Source organism: Somniosus microcephalus, chromosome 16 (assembly GCF_052327205.1).
Source record: "Somniosus microcephalus isolate GS21.2 chromosome 16, FLI_Smic_1.0, whole genome shotgun sequence".
NCBI lineage: Eukaryota > Metazoa > Chordata > Chondrichthyes > Squaliformes > Somniosidae > Somniosus > Somniosus microcephalus.
This window is the reverse complement of record NC_141002.1, coordinates 6,453,593-6,475,406: the sequence shown is the minus strand read 5'-3', so window position 1 is coordinate 6,475,406 and position 21,814 is coordinate 6,453,593. Positions and strand designations below refer to the sequence as shown.

The window sequence follows — 21,814 nt, the reverse complement described above, 5'->3', positions numbered from 1 at the left end:
AGAGAAGCGGAACACATTTATGTCACTTGACCATTCCCTACGACCCATCTGACAGACAAAGCTTGCTAGTTTTAACCCTAAGTTTTTAGTGTGTGGCCCTGCCTTATGCATACAACTTGGGGTTCAAAATTTGATCTAGTATTTCCCAATGTTGGCATAGGCGGGCATTTCCTTTTGGGATATAATGAAGCATCGGCGAGTTAGCAATCACTGAATTAAGTTTCAGTGCCATGCACATTGCAAAAGTGGCTTCTGTGGGTTAATGCCTGGGTCAACCGTAACAAGATTACACAACATGTTTGCTCTTTCTTTCCATGGTTTTTTGGCCTGTTTACACTATTCTGGGTCCACAGGAGCAGTTTGATCATGAACTGGGAGCAATGGTGTAAATAAGGGGAGTTCTGGATTGTTTATATTCCTCCCCATTTAATACATTCTGCCTGAAAATACATTCAGTCCTCATTAAAAAGTTAGGAATTCCGACACTATCTCTTATAAAGTGATTGCACTCTGGCAATGATTTTTTTTTAGTTTGCATATCCTACTTTTTTCTCCAGCAAGTCTTGACTCATGCATCCAGTACCTTGATCACTCACCCTGCATGAGTCTGGACAGCGAGTGTTGGCAGGATATTTGGCCGAGGATGGCACTCCCCCTGAAGAGTGTTACATAAGAACATAAGAAATAGGAGCAGGAGTAGGCCAATCGGCCCCTCGAGCCTGCTCCGCCATTCAATAAGATCATGGCTGATCTGATCCTAACCGCCAATCCACTATCACAGAACCATCTCCTGAATCTAACAGAATTAGACACACGAAATAGGAGCAGGATCAGGCTACACGGCCCCTGGGCCCGCTCCGTTACCCACAGGGCCATGACCGATCCGAACCTAGGCTCATGTCCAAATTCCTGCCCGCTCCCCATAACCCTTAATTCCCTTTTACTTCTAGGAAACTGTCTATTTCTGTTTTAAATTTATGTAATGATGTAGCTTCTACAGCTTTTTGGGGCAGCATATTCCATGGACCTACCACCCTCTGAGTGAAGTAGTTCCTCCTCATCTCAGTTTTGAAAGAGCAGCCCCTTATTCTAAGACTATGCCCCCCAGTTCTAGTTTCACCCACCATCGGAAACATCCTCCCCGCATCCACCCGATCCAACCCCTTCACAATCTTATATGTTTCAATAAGATCGCCTCTCATTCTTCTGAACTCCAATGAGTAGAGTCCCAATCTACTCAACCTCTCCTCATATGTCCATCCCCTCATCCCCGGGATTAACCGAGTGAACCTTCTTTGTACTGACTCGAGAGCAAGTATGTATTTTCTTAAGTATGGACACCAAAACTGTACGCAGTATTCCAGGTGCGGTCTCACCAATACCTTGTACAACTGAAGCAATACCTCCCTATTTTTATATTCTATCCCCCTAGCAATGAAAGCCAACATTCTATTGGCCTTCTTAATCACTTGCTGCACCTGCATACTAACCTTTTGAGTTTCGTGCACCAGGACCCCCAGATCCCTTTGTACTTCAGTACTTTCCAGTTTCTTGCCATTAAGATAATAACTTGCTCTATGATTTTTCCTGCCAAAGTGCATAACCTCACACTTTCCAGTATTGTATTCCATCTGCCAAATCTCTGCCCACTTACTTAGCCTGTCTATGTCCCCTTGCAGGTTTTTTATGTCCTCCTCACTCACTACTTTCCCTCCCTAGCAGGGGTCATTAGATAGTGATGAGGAACCAGAACCCTGACCACTTTTTCCTTCAAATGGACACTGAAGCCAGTTAAGCATCCAACTCATCAGGGACTAGAATTGAAACCGGCACCATCTGGCTGAAATGGCTCAATTACAGAGTTTCTTGATCAGTGTGTTTCCAGCCCAACCAGGAAGGAAGCTGTGCTGGATCTAGTTCTGGGGAATGAAGTGGAGCATGTTTCAGTGGGGGAGCATTTGGAAACAGTGATCATATCATCAGGTTTAGAATAGTTATGGAAAAGGACACGGAACAATCGAGCATAAAAATACTTAGCCCTTCTCCAGTTAACTTCTGTGAGTTGAAAAGAGACCTGGCTTCGGTGGATTGGAATCAAAAATTGCTCGGCCGAACAGTAATTAAACAATGGGAGACCTACAAAGAGTAAATGAGTACTCTGCATCTGCCTTCACTAAAGAAGAGGATGTTGCCAATGTAGCAGTAAAGGAGGAGGTAGTAGTGACACTAGATAAGATAAAAGTACATAAAGGAGGTACTTGGCAGTCCTCAAAGTAGAAACGTCACCCAGTCTGGATGGAATGCACCCTAGGTTACTGAGGGAAGCAAGGGTGGAAATTGCAGAGGCTCTGGCCACAATCTTCCAATTCTCCTTCGATATGAGGGTGGTGCAGAGGACTGGAGGATTGCAGTGTTGCACCCCTGTTTAAAAAGGGGAGGGGGATAAACTTGGCAACTACAGGTCAGTCAGGCTAACTAGTGGGGAAACTTTTAGAGATAAAATGAATTGGCATTTGGAAAAGTATGGGCTAATAAGTGAAAGTCAGCACGGATTTTGTTTGACTTGATCAAGTTCTTTGAAGTAACTTGGAGGGTTGGGCAGTTGATGTTGTGTATGTAGACTTTCATAAGGCGTTTGAAAAACTAGCACATAATAGACTTGTTAGCAAAATTAAAGCCCATGGGATTAAAGGGACGGTGGCAATGTGGATACTAAATTGGTTATCAGACAGAAAGCAGAGAGTAGTGAACGGTTGTTTTTTGGACTGGAGGGAAGTATACGGTGGTGTTAGGACCACTGCTCTTTGATATATATTAATGACCTAGACTTGGCTATACAGCGCATATTTCAAAGTTTGCAGATGACACAAAACTCAGAAATCAACAATGAGGACAGTAACAGACTCCAGGAGGAAGAGAGACGAGTGAAATGAGCAGACAAAATCTAACGCTGTGAAGTGATAAATTTTTGTAGGAACAATGAGGAAAGGCAATATGAACTGAAAGGTAAAAATTTAGAGGGGTTGCAGGAACAGAGAGACCTGGGGGTGTCGGTACACAAACCTTTGAAGGTGGCAGGACAAGTTGAGAAGGCTGTTAAAAAAGCATATGGGATCCTAGGCTTTATTAATGGAGCCAGAGTACAAAGTATGCTAAATCTTTGGTTGGGTCTCAGCTGGAGTATTTTGTTCAATTCTGGGCACCACACTTTAGGAAGAATGTCAAGACCTTAGAGAGGGTGCAGAAGAGATTTTAGTTATGGGGAGACTGGAAAAGCCTGGGTTGTTCTCCTTAGAGCAGAGAAAGTTAAGAGATTTGCTAAGAGGCATTCAAAATCATGAACGGTTTTGGTAGAGTAAGTAAGGAGAAATTGTTTCCAGTGGCAGTGACCAGAGGACACAGATTTAAGTTGATTTGCAAACGAACCAGAGGCGACATGAGGCAACATTTCTTTACACAGCGAGTTGTTGTGATCTGGAATGCACTGCCTGAAAGGGCAGTGGAAGCAGATTTAAAAAAAACGAGAATTGGATAAATACTTGAAGGGAAAATATTTATAGGGCTATGGGGATAGAGCAGAGGAGTGGGACTAATGGCCTCCTTCTGTGCTGTATCATTCTATGATTCTAGTTTACCAACAGAGCTATTGGGGAGGCTGGATGTTGCTGTGTTAAGGAGGTTGATGATAGAATCAAGCCTCATGATGTATAAAATACAATGCCTCCCAAGGATTGCTGTGCAATAGCAAAGAAAGTGCAGCGATTTCAAAACCTGAATGTGACAGAATCTCTTTCTATACTGTTGCAGATCTTTGACTTTTGTCTGACTGCTGAAGAGATGAAAAAGATTGATGGAATAAACAAAAACTGCCGATATATAATTTTTGAAATGTAAGTAATATACAATTGGATCTAATTGTTGTGCTGTGACCCTTAATGTAAGAGATCCCCTACCATGGCAAGGAGTGTGATTTAGTTGTCGCTGGTAGTACGAGTAACATTGGGAGCTTGTTGAGGATAACTTTTCACATCCTTTTTATATTGGACATTTTGAAATTGGTAGATCTGTTCTGACATGTGCGTATTTCAGTGTCACTTGCTTTGCTGATCCCTGTGAAAGAGGGAGAGAACATGTAATCACAGAAGATCCTATCAGCATGGGCAGTGATAGAATAGTTCTCACGTTGTCCATGTGCTTCTGCTGGAGTCTCAGAAGCCTTTCTTCCATTACTTGTACTTCTCGCAATCTAGTATACTGTATTCGCTGCTCACGATGCGGTCTCCTCTGCATTGGGGAGACCAAACGCAGATTGGGTGACCGCTTTGCGGAACACCTCCGTTCAGTCCGTAAGGGTGACCCCGAGCTTCCGGTCACCTGTCATTTTAATTCACCGCTCCATTCCCACTCGGACCTCACCGTCCTTGGCCTCTTGTATTGTTCCATGGAAGCTCAACGTAAACTCAAGGAACAGCACCTCATCTTCCGATTAGGCACTCTGCAGTCTTCCGGACTCAATATCGAGTTCAACAATTTCAGATCATAACCTCGGCCCCTATTACACATTTTTTCTTGTAATTTTTCCACTCCTTTTCCCACCCCCCCCCTTTCCTTTTGTTTCTCTCTCACACCTGGCAGCTATCTCTTGCCCTGCCAGTACACTTTACACCTAATCTCAGCCTATTACCATCTCGTCTAGCTCTTTTGTTTCTTTCACTTCTTTTGTCCGATCGCAGCCCTGCCTTCGATCTAATTTCTTTTCTTTCCAGTTTTGAAGAAGGGTTCGACCCGAAACGTCAACTCAAATTTCTCTCCACGGATGTGGCCTGACCTGCTGAGTTTTTCCAGCATTTTCTGTTGTTATTTCGGATTTCCAACATCTGCAGTATTTTGCTATCGTACTAGTGTTTGGTTCACTGCCACACCTCTTCTAGGAATGCCTACCTTGAAGAAGTTCTGCTCTTCTCTTCGACGGGATCTCCGTTTGGCTCTTCAACCTTGTTCATCTTCATTACTTTCAGTTTCCCTTCTCGTGTTTGATCAGGTATCTGCCAAGACTCGGTTTCACAGCCACATCATTTTCCTCAGCAACTGTCTCCGGTTCCGACTTATTCCACGTGGATTCCAACTAAACTTCCACCCTTCATGCTTCGGATCCACCCAGGATTACAAATATCTCCAAGATATTCATCGTTCCTCGAACTACTGCGCTCGCCGCATCCTGAGATCCACGCTCAACGCCATGCGGCGCCACATGAACACTCTCGACCTCTCTCTTCAGCAACACCGGCGCACTCTATCTCAAACCTGTCCGGGTCCACAGTTCCATTTCATCCGACGCTTCAACAAAAAACTTTTTTTCTTCCTTTCCGATGTCAAGGATCGCAAGCTTCATCAACTCTTGGACACCAACGCCCCTCCGGAACCTTCTTCCCCTTCACTTTCCTCTGACCCCCCTTCTCCCAATCTCACCCCCTGCCGCGTTTTCACCATCCCCTCTGACCTTCCACTCTCTGACCCTGAACGATCAGTCCTCAGCAAAGGCCTGAGCTTCATCCCCTTACGCCCCCACCTCAATGAATTTCGAGCTCGGCACGATGTTGAGCTCTTTTTCCGCCGCCTTCGTCTCCGTGCCCACTTCTCTGGTCAGGAGTCTTCCCCCCGCACGACTGACCCTTTCTCCCGCTTGCAAAATTCCCGTTCTACCTGGACTCCACCCCCTGGCCTCTTACCCTCTCTAGATCTTTTCATCACTAACTGCCGCCGTGACATCGGCCATCTCCATTTCTCTGCTCCCCTCACTCACTCCAACCTACCTCCCTCTGAACTTGCAGCACTCCATTCTCTTAGATCCAATCCTGACATTGTCATTAAACCCGCTGACAAGGGTGGTGCTGTTGTTGTTTGGCGTACTGACCTCTACCGAGCGGAAGCTGAACGCCAACTCTCTGACACCTCCTCCTACCTCCACCTGGACCATGACCCCACTACCGAACATCAAACCACCGTTTCCATGACTGTCACTGACCTCATCTCCTCTGGAGATCTTCCCCCCGCTGCCACCAACCTCATAGTTCCCCAACCCCGCACAGCCCGCTTCTACCTCCTTCCCAAGATCCACAAACAGGACTGCCCTGGTAGACCCATCGTTTCAGCCTGTTCTTGCCCCACGGAACTTATCTCTTCCTATCTTGACTCTATCTTTTCTCCCCTTGTCCAGTGTCTTCCCACCTACATCTGTGACTCTTCGGACGCCCTCCGCCACTTTAACAGTTTCCAGTTTCCTGGCCCCAACTGCTTCCTTTTCACCATGGACGTACAATAACTCTACACCTCCATCCCCCACCCGGATGGCCTGAGGGCGCTCCGCTTCTTCCTTGAACAGAGGCCCGACCAGTCCCCATCCACCACCACCCTCCTCCGCCTGGCTGAACTTGTTCTCACATTGAACAACTTCTCCTTTAACTCCACTCATTTCCTCCAAATCAAAGGTGTTGCCATGGGTACCCGCATGGGTCCTAGCTATGCCTGCCTTTTCGTGGGCTATGTGGAACAATCTTTGTTCCAGTCCTACTCGGGTCCCCTCCCTCACCTCTTTTTCCAATACATTGATGACTGTATCGGTGCCGTTTCCTGCTCTCGCCCTGAACTTGACAATTTCATTCACTTTGCCTCCAATTTCCACCCTTCCCTCACCTTCACATGGGCCATCTCTGACTCTTCCCTTCCCTTCCTCGACGTCTCCATCTCTGGGGATAGGTTATTGACCAATATTCACTACAAGCCCACCCACAGCTACCTGGACTACACTTCCTCCCACCCTGCTTCCTGTAAGGACTCTATTCCATTCTCCCAGTTTCTCCGTCTCCGCCGTATCTGCTCCGACGATGCCACCTTCCACACCAGTGCTTCAGACATGTCTTCCTTTTGCCGCAACCGAGGATTCCCCTCTACCGTGGTTGACACTGCCCTCGACCGTGTCAGTTCTATCTCACGCACTTCTGCCCTCACCCCTGCCCCTCCCTCCCAGAACCACGATAGGGTTCCCCTTGTCCTCACCTTTCACCCCACCAGCCTCCACATTCAACGGATCATCCTCCGGCATTTCCGCTACCTCCAAAGTGATCCCAGCACCAAACGTATCTTCCCCTCCCCTCCCCTTTCAGCATTCCGTAGGGACTGCTCCCTCCGAGACACCCTAGTCCACTCCTCTATCACCCCAAACAGCCCTTCCCCTTCGCCCGGCACCTTCCCGTGCAAGCGGAGGAGATGTAACACCTGCCCCTATACCTCCCCCCTTCCCACTGTCCAGGGCCCCAAACACCCCTTCCAGGTGAAACAGCGATTTACTTGTACTTCTCGCAATCTAGTATACTGTATTCGCTGCTCACGATGCGGTCTCCTCTACATTGGGGAGACCAAACGCAGATTGGGTGACCGCTTTGCGGAACACCTCCGTTCAGTCCGTAAGGGTGACCCCGAGCTTCCGGTCACCTGTCATTTTAATTCACCGCTCCATTCCCACTCGGACCTCACCGTCCTTGGCCTCTTGTATTGTTCCACGGAAGCTCAACGTAAACTCGAGGAACAGCACCTCATCTTCCGATTAGGCACTTTATAGCCTTCCGGACTCAATATCGAGTTCAACAATTTCAGATCATAACCTCGGCCCCTATTACACATTTTTTCTTGTAATTTTTCCACTCCTTTCCCCCCCCCACCCTTTCCTTTTGTTTCTCTCTCACACCTGGCAGCTATCTCTTGCCCTGCCAGTCCACTTTACACCTAATCTCAGCCTATTACCATCTCGTCTAGCTCTTTTGTTTCTTTCACTTCTTTTGTCCGATCGCAGCCCTGCCTTCGATCTAATTTCTTTTCTTTCCAGTTTTGAAGAAGGGTTCGACCCGAAACGTCAACTCAAATTTCTCTCCACGGATGTTGCCTGACCTGCTGAGTTTTTCCAGCATTTTCTGTTGTTATTTCAGTAATTACCAGTAATTGCTCAGGTCACTCGAGTCTTTGCCTAGATTTTGAACAATTGTGACTATAGTTGATCTCCAGCATCTCAGGAAACAGCCAACATGACTTGAAGACCTTGACTGTTCAGCCATCATTTCATCAAGTACCTCACTAAACATGCATTTAATGATGCCACCCTCTCCTGGGGCTCTGTCTTGTATCCTTGGCCTCAACTGGAATTGCAGTAATTGGCTGGCTCAAGGCAGTTGCATTGTTTTTCAGTCGATTATCATTTCTATTACTTACAGGGGCAGTGCTCAGAGGCTAGAACAGTTCTGCTTATATGTAGATGAAATGGTCCACATCCTTTTCCCAACTACTGTTGAATTCCTTGTGTGGGGAGTACAGAGAATCTTTGAAGAATTCCGTTTCCTGTCTGCAGTGTAGCCCAGGCTATACAGGTTTGATTCTTGGTCAATGCTAATCGCAGCAAACAGTTATCGAGGCCCATTCTACCCCACTCCCCACCGCTCAAAAGTCTCACATTCCCTTCACCCCTGATTTTCCCCAAACTCCACTTGTTCCCTGTGCCCAATTAATTGACGTCCAAGAACTTCACTTTCAAATTCCTTCAAAGCCTTTCTACAATCTGCATTGACGGTCTCCTCCAGCCATCTATCTGTGCACATAGAAGTGGGGTCGTTCTCTGAAAATTCCAGCGTTCAGCTATATTCACAACTCCCAATGATGTACTAGCCCATGCTGGCCTACAACAGGACTTGAACAACATCCAGCTTTGGCTGATGGCTAACTTTCACGCCACATAAGTGCCAACTCCAATAACAAAAATTCCAAACACTTCCTCTTAACCTTCCAACAGTACTATCTTTGCCAGGTCCCCCACTATTAACACATTGGGAATCACCACTGACCAGAAGCTTAACTGGACCAGAACTGTGACTACAAGAGCAGGGCAGAGGCAGGGTACTCTGGCTCACCTCCTCACATGGGTTCGGGTGGGATGGAGAGTAAAAGTAGATTTGAGGTTAGGATCAGATCAGCCATGATCTTATTGAATGGCGGAGCAGGCTCGAGGGGCCGATTGGCCTACTCCTGCTCCTATTTCTTATGTTCTTAAATATTTTGTATCGGTCTTCACAGTAGAAGACACTAAAAGCATCCCAATAATAATTGATAACCAAGGGGCTATTGGGAGGGAGAAAGTGTTGGAATTAATAATGGGGGGTTGGGGTTATGGTTATTGTCTCTGGCCAGTCAGCAGCCTCTGAGCTGCTCCGGGGACCCCCGTGCGGTTTCAAAGCGCTCCCCTATTCCTGGTTCTGACTGCCGGACTTATTCGGTAGCGATGTAGACAGAAAAACGTGACTCGTGGTTCGGGTGCAAAACAGACCAGTATTTATTGAAACAAAAGAAAGAAACAACTTAAAAATAATCGATACAACACACCTCTGCCTGGTACAGCACTTTTGCTCAACACAGTTCACTTATCGTTTACTGCAGCACTCTTTTGCTTAGTGGCTTTACTTAAATACAGCACCTTTAACTAGTGCAACACACCTTTAATACAGTACACTTTGCTCACTACAGCACCTCTGCTTCGTGGCTTTTACTTAAATACAGCACCTTTAATGCAGCTGCTGAGTGTCCACTGAAGCACCTTTCTGCTTAGCGCAACACTGTTACTCAAATACAGCACTTTACTTCTTACAAATCACTTAATGTTCACTACAGCACTTCATAGAAACATAGAAGATAGGAGCAGGAGTAGGCCATTCGGCCCTTCGAGCCTGCTCCGCCATTCAACGAGATCATGGCTGATCATCCAAACCCTAGCACCCGGTCCCTACACCGACAGCCATCCCACACAAGCCCTATCCCCGTAACCCCACGTATTTAATCCCCCCTAACACTAAGGCCCACTTCCCTTAGTGCAACACTTTTATTTAAATACAGCACTTTCAGTACAGAACTCAGTGTTCACGACAGCACTTCTCTGCTAGTGCAACACTGTTACTTAAATAGGGGAGGAGAGAACGGACACAACGAGGGAAAATCGACTAAAATTACAGTTCTAACAAAATTCCCCTTAATTCCCACCCCTATACCTATTCTAAGTTGCCTTGTAATGGGCCAGAAAATTATATGCTCACCAAGGAACGCCTGCCCCATGCTCCCTGCGGTCTATGATCTTCACTGCCCCGAAGTAGAAAATACCCCAGTATTTAAAAGTAAACTGCTGGTATTCCACTCCTTTAGGCAGGCTTCTGAGCTGTTCTTCTGTAGGCAGAGCACGGAGGCAAGGCGGCAGAGAGAGAGAGAGAGATGGCTTCTTGAGAAGCTATCTTATACCCCATTTGGGGCTGAAACCTTCCCGCTCAGATCCAGGTGCATCTGGGCTGAACAAAAGGGATCCAAACTGTCCCCATTGTCTGTGATGGGTTTGGATGAATTACCCATTTATCATGCTGGGTTTGTGAATGTATTACCATTCATCGTACTGAGTTTGAATGGAGCTGTCTTGGTTTGAAAAAAAGCATGTCTTTCTATAATTGCTGAGTAAACAGCTTTGGAAGTTAGTGTAAACAAAAGTCATTATCCTGTGGTCAAACTGAAACCGCAGTCTCAAGTGGTTAATCCTTTGTGTAAACATAGTAGCAGTTTCTGTCGATTGTCTCTGCAGGGAGGGGAACTCTCTGAACTGCCTTTGATTGCAGTTTAGTCAGCCATTTTTGATCTTCACTTTTCATATGTCCACAGTCTGTGTCCTGACACGAGGTCAGGCAGCCATCTTTGATTACCCCTTTTTCACAGACACACACAAGCTGCCTTTTCAATGTCTTTTGTCTTCTGCCACGAGGTCTGACGGCCATTTTGATCCCTGGATTATTAAAGGTATATTACCCAGATATTCTTTTAATCAAAAATCAATCTTCGGAACTGTAGGAAATTTCAAAATTATTGCGAAATCCTTACAAAAGTTAAAACAATCACTATCACTAGAGAAAAAGTACTAGGCAAACTAATGGGACTAAAGGCTGGCAAGTCCTCTGGACCTGATGACCTGCATCCTAGGGTCTTAAAAGAAGTGGCTGCAGAGATAGTGGATGCATTGGTTGTAATCTACCAAAGTTCCCTGGATTCTGGAGAAGTCCCAGCGGATTGGAAAACCGCAAATGCAACACCCCTATTCAAGAAAGGAGGGAGACAGAAAGCAGGAAACTATAGGCCAGTTAGCCTAACATCTGTCATTGGGAAAATGCTGGAATCCATTAAGGAAGTAATAGCAGGACATTTAGAAAATCATAATGCAATCAAGCAGAGTCAGCATGGATTTATGAAAGGGAAATCGTGTTTGACAAATTTACTGGAGTTTTTTGAGGATGTAACGAGCAGGGTGGATAAAGGGGAACCAGTAGATGTAGTATATTTGGATTTCCAGAAGGCATTCGATAAGGTGCCACATAAAAGGTTACTGCACAAGATAAGAGCTCACGGGGTTGGGGGTAATATATTAGCATGGATAGAGGATTGGCTAACTAACAGAAAACAGAGTCGGGATAAATGGGTCATTTTCAGGTTGGCAAATTGTAGCTAGTGGGGTGCCACAGGGATCAGTGCTGGGGCCTTAACTATTTACAATCTATATTAATCATTTGGATGAAGGGACCGAGTGTACTGCAGCCAAATTTGCTGATGATACAAAGATAGGTGAGAAAGCAAGTTGTGAAGAGGACACAAAGAATCTGGAAAGGGATATAAAAATAGGTTAAGTGAGTGGGCAAAAATTTGGCAGATAGAGTATAATGTGGAAAAATGTAAGGTTATCCACTTTGGTGGGAAGAAAAAAAAAGCAAATTATTATTTAAATGGAGAGAGACTACAAAATGCTGTGGTACAGAGGGATCTGGGGGTCCTTGTACATGAAACACAAAAAGTTAGCATGCAGGTACAGCAAGTAATTAAGAAGGCAAATGGAATGTTGGCCCTTATTGCAAGGGGGATGGAGTATAAAGGTAGGGAAGATTTGCTACAACTGTACAGGGCACTGGTGAGAACACACCTGGAGTACTGCGTGCAGTTTTGGTCTCCTTATTTAAGGAGGAATATACTTGCATTGGAGGCAGTTCAGAGAGAAGGTTCACTCGGTTGATTCCAGAGGTGAAGGGGTTGTCTTATGAAGAAAGGTTGAGCCTATACTTATTGGCCTTTAGAGGAATGAGAGGTGATCTTTTGAAACATACAAGATTCTGAGGGGGCTTAACAGGGTAGATGCAGGGAGGATGTTTCCCCTCATGGGGGAATCTAGAACTAGGGAGCATAGATTCAGAATAAGGGGTCGCCCATTTAAAACGGAGCTGAGAAGGAATTTCTTCTCTGAGGGTCATGAATCTTTGGAATTCTCTACCCCGGAGAGCTGTGGAGGCGGAGTCATTGAATGTATTCAAGGCGGAGATAGACAGATATTTGAGCTACAGGGGAGTCAAGGGTTATGGGGAGCGGGCGGGAAAGTGGAGTTGAGGCCAAGATCAGATCAGCCATGATCTTATTGATTTGCGGAGCAGGCTCGAGGAGCCAAATAGCTTACTCCTGCTCCTATTTCTTATGTTGTAGCAGAGCCACCAGGGGGACTCTGATCTAATGTACATAATTATCTTTAACAAATTATTAGCTACAGAATGAACCTGTATCTTTGTTCATATCATTGCATGTACATAGCGCGGTCCCTTTAAGAATGAGACCAAACGCGATGATGTCATCACGTTGATCACGTGATCCTCTAGCAGCGGGAAAACGTGATGACGTCATGATGTCAGGCTGGGGAGCCGCCCTAGCCAGTCCTCGTGGAGCCAGCAAAGAGTACAGACCTGTAATGTAGTTCGCCTGTGTTTTCGTTTTAAACTCTGTTGATTAGTATTAAACATCGTTTGTTTGATAGACTGACTCGACCTCAGTCCTTTAGTTAGGAATCTAGCCATTCCTACAGTGGTGACCCCAAATTTTCGTGAACAATTTTCACGGAAGAAGCAAAGCGCGAAGAAACATGGAAGCAAACTCCGTGGCTTTGAAGCTCCCACAGTTTTGGGAACAACAGGTGGCCTCCTGGTTCATCCAAGCAGAAGCACAATTCGATCTCCGAAACATTGTTGCGGATCAGACCCGTTAACTTTACGTGGTCTCCGCACTCGACAGCTCCACGGCCACACGGATCATCAGCCTGCTCAAAAAACCCCCAGTTGACAGCAAGTTTAATACTCTTAAAGCGCGGTTAATACAAGTCTTCGTGCTCACGAAGGCAGAGCGTGCCCGCCAGCTACTCGCTTTGCCCGGGCTTGGCGATTCCAATCCATCTGAGTTAATGAGCCAGATGCTCACGCTCCTTGGCTCAGAACCGCAATGTTTCCTCTTTCGGGAGTTATTCCTGAGTCAACTACCCGAGCAGGTTCAGGCTGCCCTCGCCAGATCGGAAGCCACAGATTGCGCAGCACTTGCTGCAGAAGCAGATACGATTTATGCGGTCACGCAGCAAACCTGCGCCGCCACGAGGCACCCCTCCCCTGCGAACGCTGCCCCGATGCCTCCATCCCCCGGCTTGTGTTTTTACCACGCCCGTTTCGGCGCGAAAGCCAGAGGCTGCCGCCCTCCCTGCAGTTTCGCGCCTAAAAAAAAAACCGACATCAACACCAGCAGCAACTCCAGAAAAGGAGGACCGAGTCTGAGGGACGTTCCACGGCCGCGATGGCGAATGGAAATTCCGGGAAGCTCCTCTACATTACAGATTCCCTCTCAGGCCGGCGCTTTTAATGCGACACCGGGGCGCAGTGTAGCATCCTTCCTGCCTCAGCACTCGATATTTAGTCTGGGGTGCACGGCCTCTCCCTCGTGGCAGCTAATGGGGGGCCATTCGTTCCTTTGGCAAACGGCGGGTCTAGGTGTGCTTCGGCGGGCAACGGTTTCAGTGGGAATTTATTACAGCCAAGGTTTCGCAAGCCATCCTCGGCGCGGATTTCTTATGCGCCAACAGCTTCTTGGTGGATGTAAGAAATCATCGATTGGTCAGCGCGGCCACCTTCCACTCCATCCCTTGCTTCCGCAGTTCCGCAATGTCGCACACTGTCTCCTGCATGTTGTCCTCGCCGGAATAGTTCACTCGCCTATTAGGTGAATTCCCGGAGTTGACCAAGCCCACTTTCTCCTCCTCGGCCACTAAGCATGGTGTCAAACACCACATTACTACGACTGGCTCTCCGGTTTATGCGCGTGCTCGGCGCCTGGAACCCGGCAAGCTCGCGGCTGCGAAGGCAGAGTTTGCCACGATGGAACGGCTGGGGATTATTCGCCGGTCGAATAGCCCCTGGTCCTCGCCTCTCCACATCGTCCCGAAGCCCGGTGGTGGATGGCGGCCATGTGGGGACTACCGACGCCTTAATGACGCCACTACGCCCGATCGGTACCCGATCCCGCATATACAGGATTTCTCCGCCCATTTGGCGGGACACTCAATCTTCTCCAAGGTCGACCTCGTCCGTGGCTACCACCAAGTTCCCGTACACCCGCAGGACGTCCAGAAAACGGCCGTCATCACTCCCTTTGGACTGTTCGAGCTTCTACGGATGCCATTTGGGCTCAAGAACACCGCACAGGCTTTTCAACGACTAATGGACTCGGTCCTGCGGGATCTTCCCTTTTTATTTGTCTACCTTGACGACATCCTGATAGCCAGCTCTACCAAAGAGGAACACGTCTGCCATCTCCGCACTCTCTTTCGGCGCCTCAGCCAACATGGCCTCATAATCAACCCGGCCAAGTGTCAGTTCGGCCTACAACAGATTGACTTCTTGGGCCACCGCATTACTTCGGAGGGTGCAATTCCGCTGCAGTCAAAGGTCGAAGCAATTACGGCATTCCCAAGGCCGCAGTCCACCAAGGCTCTTCAAGAATTCCTGGGCATGGTGAATTTCTACCACCGCTTTGTGCCCAAGGCAGCACGACTCATGCAGCCCCTCTACGAGGCCCTCAAAGGCGAGGCCGGAAAGGATACAATAGCCTGGATGGTCGAAATGGACAACGCGTTCGACAACACAAAAACCGCTCTAGCCAATGCAACTATGTTGGCGCATCCTCTGCCAGGTGCCACCATCGCCCTTACCACCATAGGCGCTGTGCAGGAACAGTGGGTCAACGGGATGTGGCAACCACTGGCATTTTTCAGCCGCCAACTCCAGCGCAACGAACGCAAATACAGCACTTTCGACCGGGAGTTGCTGGCGCTGTTCCTGGCTATCCACCATTTCCGTTTTTTGTTAGAAGGATGGCCCTTCACTGCGTTTGTAGATCACAAACCACTGACCTTCGCCATGGCCAAGACCGCCGAACCGTGGTCGGCTCGACAACAGCGACCGCTAACTTTCATTTCAGAATTCACGACAGACGTCCAACATGTAGCTGGCAAGGACAACTTGGTAGCTGATTGGTCGCGCGAGAAAGGCATATGGGCGTTCCAGCTGGGCATCGATTATGCCCTCATGGCTACCGATCAGGCATCCGACCCTGAAACACAGGCGTATCGCACCGACACCTCTAGCCTCCAACCGACCGATGTGCAATTCCACGCTGCAGGCATCTCGTTACTCTGCGATGTCTCCATGGGAGATCCCCGCCCAATCGTTCCAGTTGCCTGGCGCCGCAAAGTTTTCGACGCCATACATGGGCTTTCACATCCTGGCGTGAAGGCATCTCAAAAATTAATGTCGGCTAAGTTCGTCTGGAGAGGAATGCGTAAGGATATCCGCAATTGGGCTAACACCTGCGTCGTCTGTCAAACGTCTAAGGTGCAACGTCATATTAAGGCCCCATTGGCCACGTTCGCAGTACCAGAACATCAATTCGACCATGTCAACGTGGACCTCGTTGGGCCGCTTCCACCGTCGCAGGAGTTCACACACATCCTCACCATGGTCGATCGTACTACTAGATGGCCAGAGGCAGTTCCTCTGGCATCTACTACGTCCGCTGATGTCGCCAGAGCATTCCTCTCCTCGTGGGTCGCACGTTTCAGCGTTCCGACGGACATTTCTTCAGACCGCGGTCCACAGTTCTTCCGAGCTCTGGAATGCTGTGGCCCAGGGTCTCGGCACCAAGCTTCACCGCACCACAGCCTATCACCCGCAAGCAAACGGTTTGTGCGAACATTTCCACAGATCGTTAAAGGCATCGCTGAGGGCCAGCCTCCAAGGCGCTGGATGGGTGGATAAGCTTCTGTGGGTCATGTTGGCTCTCCGCACGGCACCCAAAGAGGACCGCAATCGTCCGCCGCGGAGCTCGTGTACGGCCAGCCACTCCGCGTACCGGGAGATTTCCTGCCGCTTCCAACTGAGCCGTGGTCCGCAGCTGAACAACTCAGCAGCCACCGGGAAACAGCCAGGGCTTTTGCGCCTATCCCAACTTCGCATCACGGCCTTCCATCTTCACACGTACCAGCGGAGCTAAAGAATGCTGAATTTGTATTCATTCGTCATGGTGCCCCATAGGGATCCGCTCAAGGCCCCTTACACAGGCCCTTTTCGCATACTGGAGACAGGCGACAAGAGTTTCTCTGTAGACATCAGTGGTAAACCCGACCACATATCCATTGACCGTCTCAAACCGGCACACCTGGACATCGAGCAGCCAGTAGAGACTGCACAGCCACCACGACGTGGTCGACCTCCCGCTGCATCCACGCCAGACCGAAGGCTTCCATCCGCCAGCCCGCCCACTTTTCAACAACGTCCACTCAAAGAATACAGGAGTTGCTCTGACAGGCTTGTCAGACCTCCTAGTCGATTGACTTTTACTGTTAAAGACAATTCTGGGGGGGGCGCATGTGGCAGAGCCACCAGGGGGACTCTGATCTAATGTACATAATTATCTTTAACAAATTATTAGCTACAGAATGAATCTGTATCTTTGTTCATATCATTGCATGTACATAGCGCGGTCTCTTTAAGAATGAGACCAAACGCGATGACATCATCACGTTGATCATGTGATCTTCCAGCGGCGGGAAAACGTGATGACGCCATGATGTCAGGCTGGGGAGCCGCCCTAGCCAGTCCTCGTGGAGCCAGCAAAGAGTACAGACCTGTAATGTAGTTCGCCTGTGTTTTCGTTTTAAACTCTGTTGATTAGTATCAAACATCGTTTGTTTGATAGACTGACTCGACCTCAGTCCTTTAGTTAGGAATCTAGCCATTCCTACAATGTTCTTAATGTCACCTAATTATTACTTCTAATTTTAGTTGTTTGTCTCTTCTATTCCTTTAAACCTGATTTGTGCAGTCAGCTGATCTCAGTTGGGGTACCGATAGGTATTATTATTGGTCACAGCGCATTAGGGCTAGGGAGGAAGAAGATCCATTATTCCTTTTATTTCCTCAGAGTTTCCCTCCCTCCTCCTCTATTGACTCCTTGTTGTGGTATGGTCCCATGCAATCACCCTCCCCTCTGTTATTGTGCCCAAGTGGCTATTATTAATCTGTAAGCTTAGAGAGTAACAGAATATTTTACTGTGGGGAGTCTTGTCGTGGATCCACATATGCATTTTGAATGTTTGACTCCTGTGGAAACTGGTCACCAAACTAATGAGAAGTATAAGTCAATATATTTTCTGTTTTGATAATGGGGAGTGCATTCTCTCTCCAAAATAACATACTCTGCTTACCCAAGCCCAGAAAACATGGGCCAAGTTGACCAGATGCAAGTTTCAGGGAACCGAAGGTTTAGGGGTGCTGTTGAAGTTTATCTACCTAAACTGTACACCTTACCAGCACAAAGCACAGGTAAACTTCAACAGTAAAACTACATCTCTGCAGCACTTGCCACATGCAGATAGATTGTGAGGAAAGGAGTGCTCACCGAGAAAGAGGAGAAAAAGGGAAACACAGTAAGTTAGGGGTGGAAAAGGAGGTTTTTGAAGATGGGGAGGTGTAGCAAGCAGGAGAAATTAAGCTTTAGAGGGCAGGAAAGAGCAGGGGCATAGAGTAAGCTTCCCACTATTGGACCTGCTAGGACCACCATCTCCACTTCAGAAGCTGAGTGAGAAGAACTCCCCAGCTTTCAGCAACAGGTCTATCCTTCCAGGTCCCAATAAGCCAGGCTGAATGGTCAATCATCACTGACCTGGAATACCGTGTGCCTGCCTAGCTCAGGTAACCAAGTACTGAGTCTACCACAGACGGGTGGGTAACTGTTCCAATTGTCAGGCATATCATCATCAAACCAACTTTACTCCGAAGTGACCCATGTTTTCAGCATTTCAAGCAATAGAGTATCCAGAAATGAAACCAGAAAACTTTCCCCACTCTGTAACCCAGGGTATTCAAGTCAAATAAAGCGCCTCTACTCTGGCCCTGATTGAGATCAATCCCTGGTCTGGGTGGAGTTATCTGAACAGGGGACCTTCCTGCTCTGGTCAGCTCCTTGCTGTGTAAGTTCAGATTCTTGATTGTTATCTAGGTGACTCCTGCTATAGTGTTTAATAGGTGTGAATGTCAGGTGAAGACAGAACTGGTTCAGCCGTGACTAAACTCCTCCACCTACAATAATTTGTGGAAACATCTCAATCATTTTAAGCATCTTTAGTTGCATTCATGTTTTTTCTGTTCCATTTCAGGTTGACTGACCACCCCAACTATCCATTCCACGATGAATATTAATGAAACCTGCATGTAATGGGGTCTCAATAATGATGCAACTTTGCCAGAATTTACAAGACCAACTGGATAGGTCAGGAACATGACAGATTCCTTGCAGCAGATGTATTACTTGGATAAAAGTAAATAAAATCTGAGAATTACTGGACATTTTTTGGGAAGTGTTATTAATTAATGTTGCTCGGTAAACTGTGTATCCATCATGTTCTCTCTTTCCTTTTCGCCACCACCCCTCCCCTCCCCCCTCCAAACAAAATGTTCTCTGCTCTTTTTCCCCTTTCCCTTCCTGGGTGTGTTGATTCTTACTTTAGTACATTTACATGGACAGAGGGCCCTCTGGTACCTGATCCAAATGGCCATTCTTCATGTGTGATCATTGACAATGAGGATTGGCAGGCTGTCTTACATTCAAATCCAATCCTAGCCTCATACTATGGTGTGGTCTATATTCCCTCCCAACCCACCTGCCCTAGGGCCAACTGCAATGCCACAAATTAACAAACCGCACAGAGACGGAATTTAGTTGGGGGTGATTTTCTGTTCCTGCTCTCCCCAGTCCATGATTCTCAGGTGCTCAGGCTTCCTGAAATAAGTTACTTAACATTAAACATGTAAATAGACAGCTCTCAATACAAAGGAGGATTGAGAATCTTTCTAAATGACTCCGAGATTTACTGCAGGGCAAAGAACCCCCCATTTCTCTCCAAGTTATTGTAGGCAACAGTGGAAATGCTGCTGACTGAAACATGATCTGGATAGGAAGCCAGGCTCCTGAAAAATGAAGACTACACAATGGAAGCCTGGCTCCTGTGAGATATGCGCTTGAAGGCAAGGGACATATAGTTGAAGCCAGGTGAGGGACATGCAGTGAAAGGCAAGGAAATATAGACAGTGAATGCCTGGCTCCTGAGAGACGAGGGATGTGTGGTAGAAGGCGGGCGGAAAAGGGGGATTGTGAGGGTGATTGGGGACTAATAATTATTAGCCCAGCACTAAACCCACCGTGTTAAGCCCTCCTAGTGGCGTTCTGCCTGGCATCAGGCCGCAGTGTGGCAGCAACATACAGCGTTGAAGCTTCGCACAGCCTCTGAAAACGAGGTTGTAATTTTGCAATGCATTGTCATTTTCTTAAAAGGGCTTCTGAAATTATTAAAAATGATGTAAAAATATGGAGTTTTCAGCCCTTCTAGCTCAACTGCCTTCTGAAAAACAAATTAACATTAAAAAGAATTCCCATATGAGAGTCTTCAACTTTTAAAGCTGAATTCCCTTCTGCACCTAAAAAAAAAGGGAAAAGTGCCGCAGCACTAACACAAATGGCTCAGCAAGCCAGGGAAGGGACACCCATGGTCTCGCATGCAGCACTCCAGCTTTGTGGAGAGGTCAACACTGCAAGAGCGACCCTCTACCCACAGGAGCCAGGAGACCCTCCACAAAGAAGGATGTGGGACCAGGTCACCGAGGCCGTCACTGCCAGCAGTGTCACCCCCACCACCTGCCTCCAGTGCCCAAATAAACTTCATGACCTCAGACCAGTGGTCAAGGTCAGTGAATGCATCTTCAAAAACCGTCTCCTACCAACTGCACCACTAGCCTCACACACTGTCACTGGTACAGCAGGCGGATGTTTCCATCCCGGATATCCCGGCCAGAAAGGGGCTGGGTTGGTTGCATCATTCACCAGACCCAATTCACGTACGGACCAGGGTCAAGCAAGGCTGTGTCATCGCACCAACGCTCTTCTCGATCTTCCTTGCTGCAATGCTCCATCTCGCCCTCAGTAAGCTCCACGCTGGAGTGGAGCTAATCTACAGAACAAACGGGAAACTGTTCAACCCCCCGTCGCCTCCAGTCCAGATCCAAAGTCGTCCCATCCTCTGTCATTGAATTACAGTATGCAGACGACGTTTGCATCTGCACACACTCTGAGGCCAAGCACTAAACCATCATCAACACCGTGAAGCGTACGAGAGCATAGGCCTTACACTAAACATCCATAAGACAAAGGTCCTCTACCAACCTGCCCCCACCACACAGTACTGCTCCCCGATTATCAAAATCCATGATGAGGCCTTGGACAACGTGGACCACATTCCATACCTCGGGAGCCTAATGTCAACAAGGGCAGACATCGATGACAAAGTCTAACACCGCCTTCAGTGTGCCAGAGCAGCCTTTGGTCGAGAGTGTTTGAAAACCAGGACCTCAAACCCAGCACCAAGCTCATGGTCTACAGAGCAGCAGTGATACCTGCCCTCCTGTGTGCTTCAGAGACATGGACCATGTACAGCAGGCACCTCAAAGTACTGGAGAGGTACCACCAATGCTGCCTCTGCAAGATCCTGCAAACACATTGGCAGGATAGGCGCACCGTCAGTGTTCTTGCTCAAGCCAACATCCCCAGCATCGAAGCTTTGACCACGCTCGATTAGCTCCGATCGACGGGTCACATCTTCCGCATGACCGATACGAGACTCCCAAAACAAGTGCTCTACTCGGAGCTCCAACAGGGCAAGAGAGCCCCAGGTGGGCAGAGGAAACGCTTCAAGGACACCCTCAAAGCCTCTTTGAAAAAGTGAAACATCCCCACGGATACCTGGGAATCCTTGGCCCAAGACCGCACAAAGTGGAGGAGAAGCATCTGGGAAGGTGCTGAACCCCTCGAGTCTCTTTGCTGGGAGCAAGCGGAAGTCAAGTGCAAGGAGCGCACGTCAACCCAAGCACCCCACCCACCCGCCCCTTCAACCATCGTCTGCCCCACCTGTGACAGAGACTAGGTCCCACATTGGACTCATCAGTCACCTGAGAACTCACTGTTAGTGTGGAAGCAAGTCATCCTCGGTTCCGAGAGACTGCCTAAGAAGGGAAGATTCCTTCTGCTTCCTCCTCCCTCTGCGAGCGGATGCTGTGAATCTGAAATAAAAGCATAAAGTGCTGGAAATACTCAGCAGGTCAGGCAGCATCTCAACCTGAGATTTTAACTCTGTTTCTCTCTGACCTGCTGAGTATTTGCAGCTTTTTCTGTCTTCTCAGAGGCCTTCCTTTACCATCAATAGTAACTTCAAAATGGAATTTGATATTAATTGATGAGCAATTTACAGGTCTATGGGGAAAGAGCAGGAGGGTGGGACTAATTGAATAGCTCT

The 21,814-nt window shown here is 47.8% G+C and overlaps 1 protein-coding gene across 5 annotated transcripts in view; it reads left to right on the top strand.

Annotated features, from left to right (window-relative positions):
* The window catches only part of LOC147105956 (aldo-keto reductase family 1 member C23-like protein), a 158,440-nt gene extending 139,624 nt beyond the window's left edge, over positions 1 to 18,816 (top strand). For 4 of the 5 annotated variants that reach the window (XM_086008571.1, XM_086008574.1, XM_086008570.1 and 1 more), the window contains 2 exons: positions 3,808 to 3,890; positions 18,629 to 18,816. In XM_086008571.1, the coding sequence (XP_085864697.1) occupies positions 3,808 to 3,890; positions 18,629 to 18,671 (126 nt within the window). In that variant the 3' untranslated portion in view covers positions 18,672 to 18,816. The remainder of the gene's footprint in view (positions 1 to 3,807; positions 3,891 to 18,628) is intronic. The other variant, XM_086008572.1, reaches the window with a different exon arrangement.
* Positions 18,817 to 21,814: the final 2,998 nt, after the last annotated feature.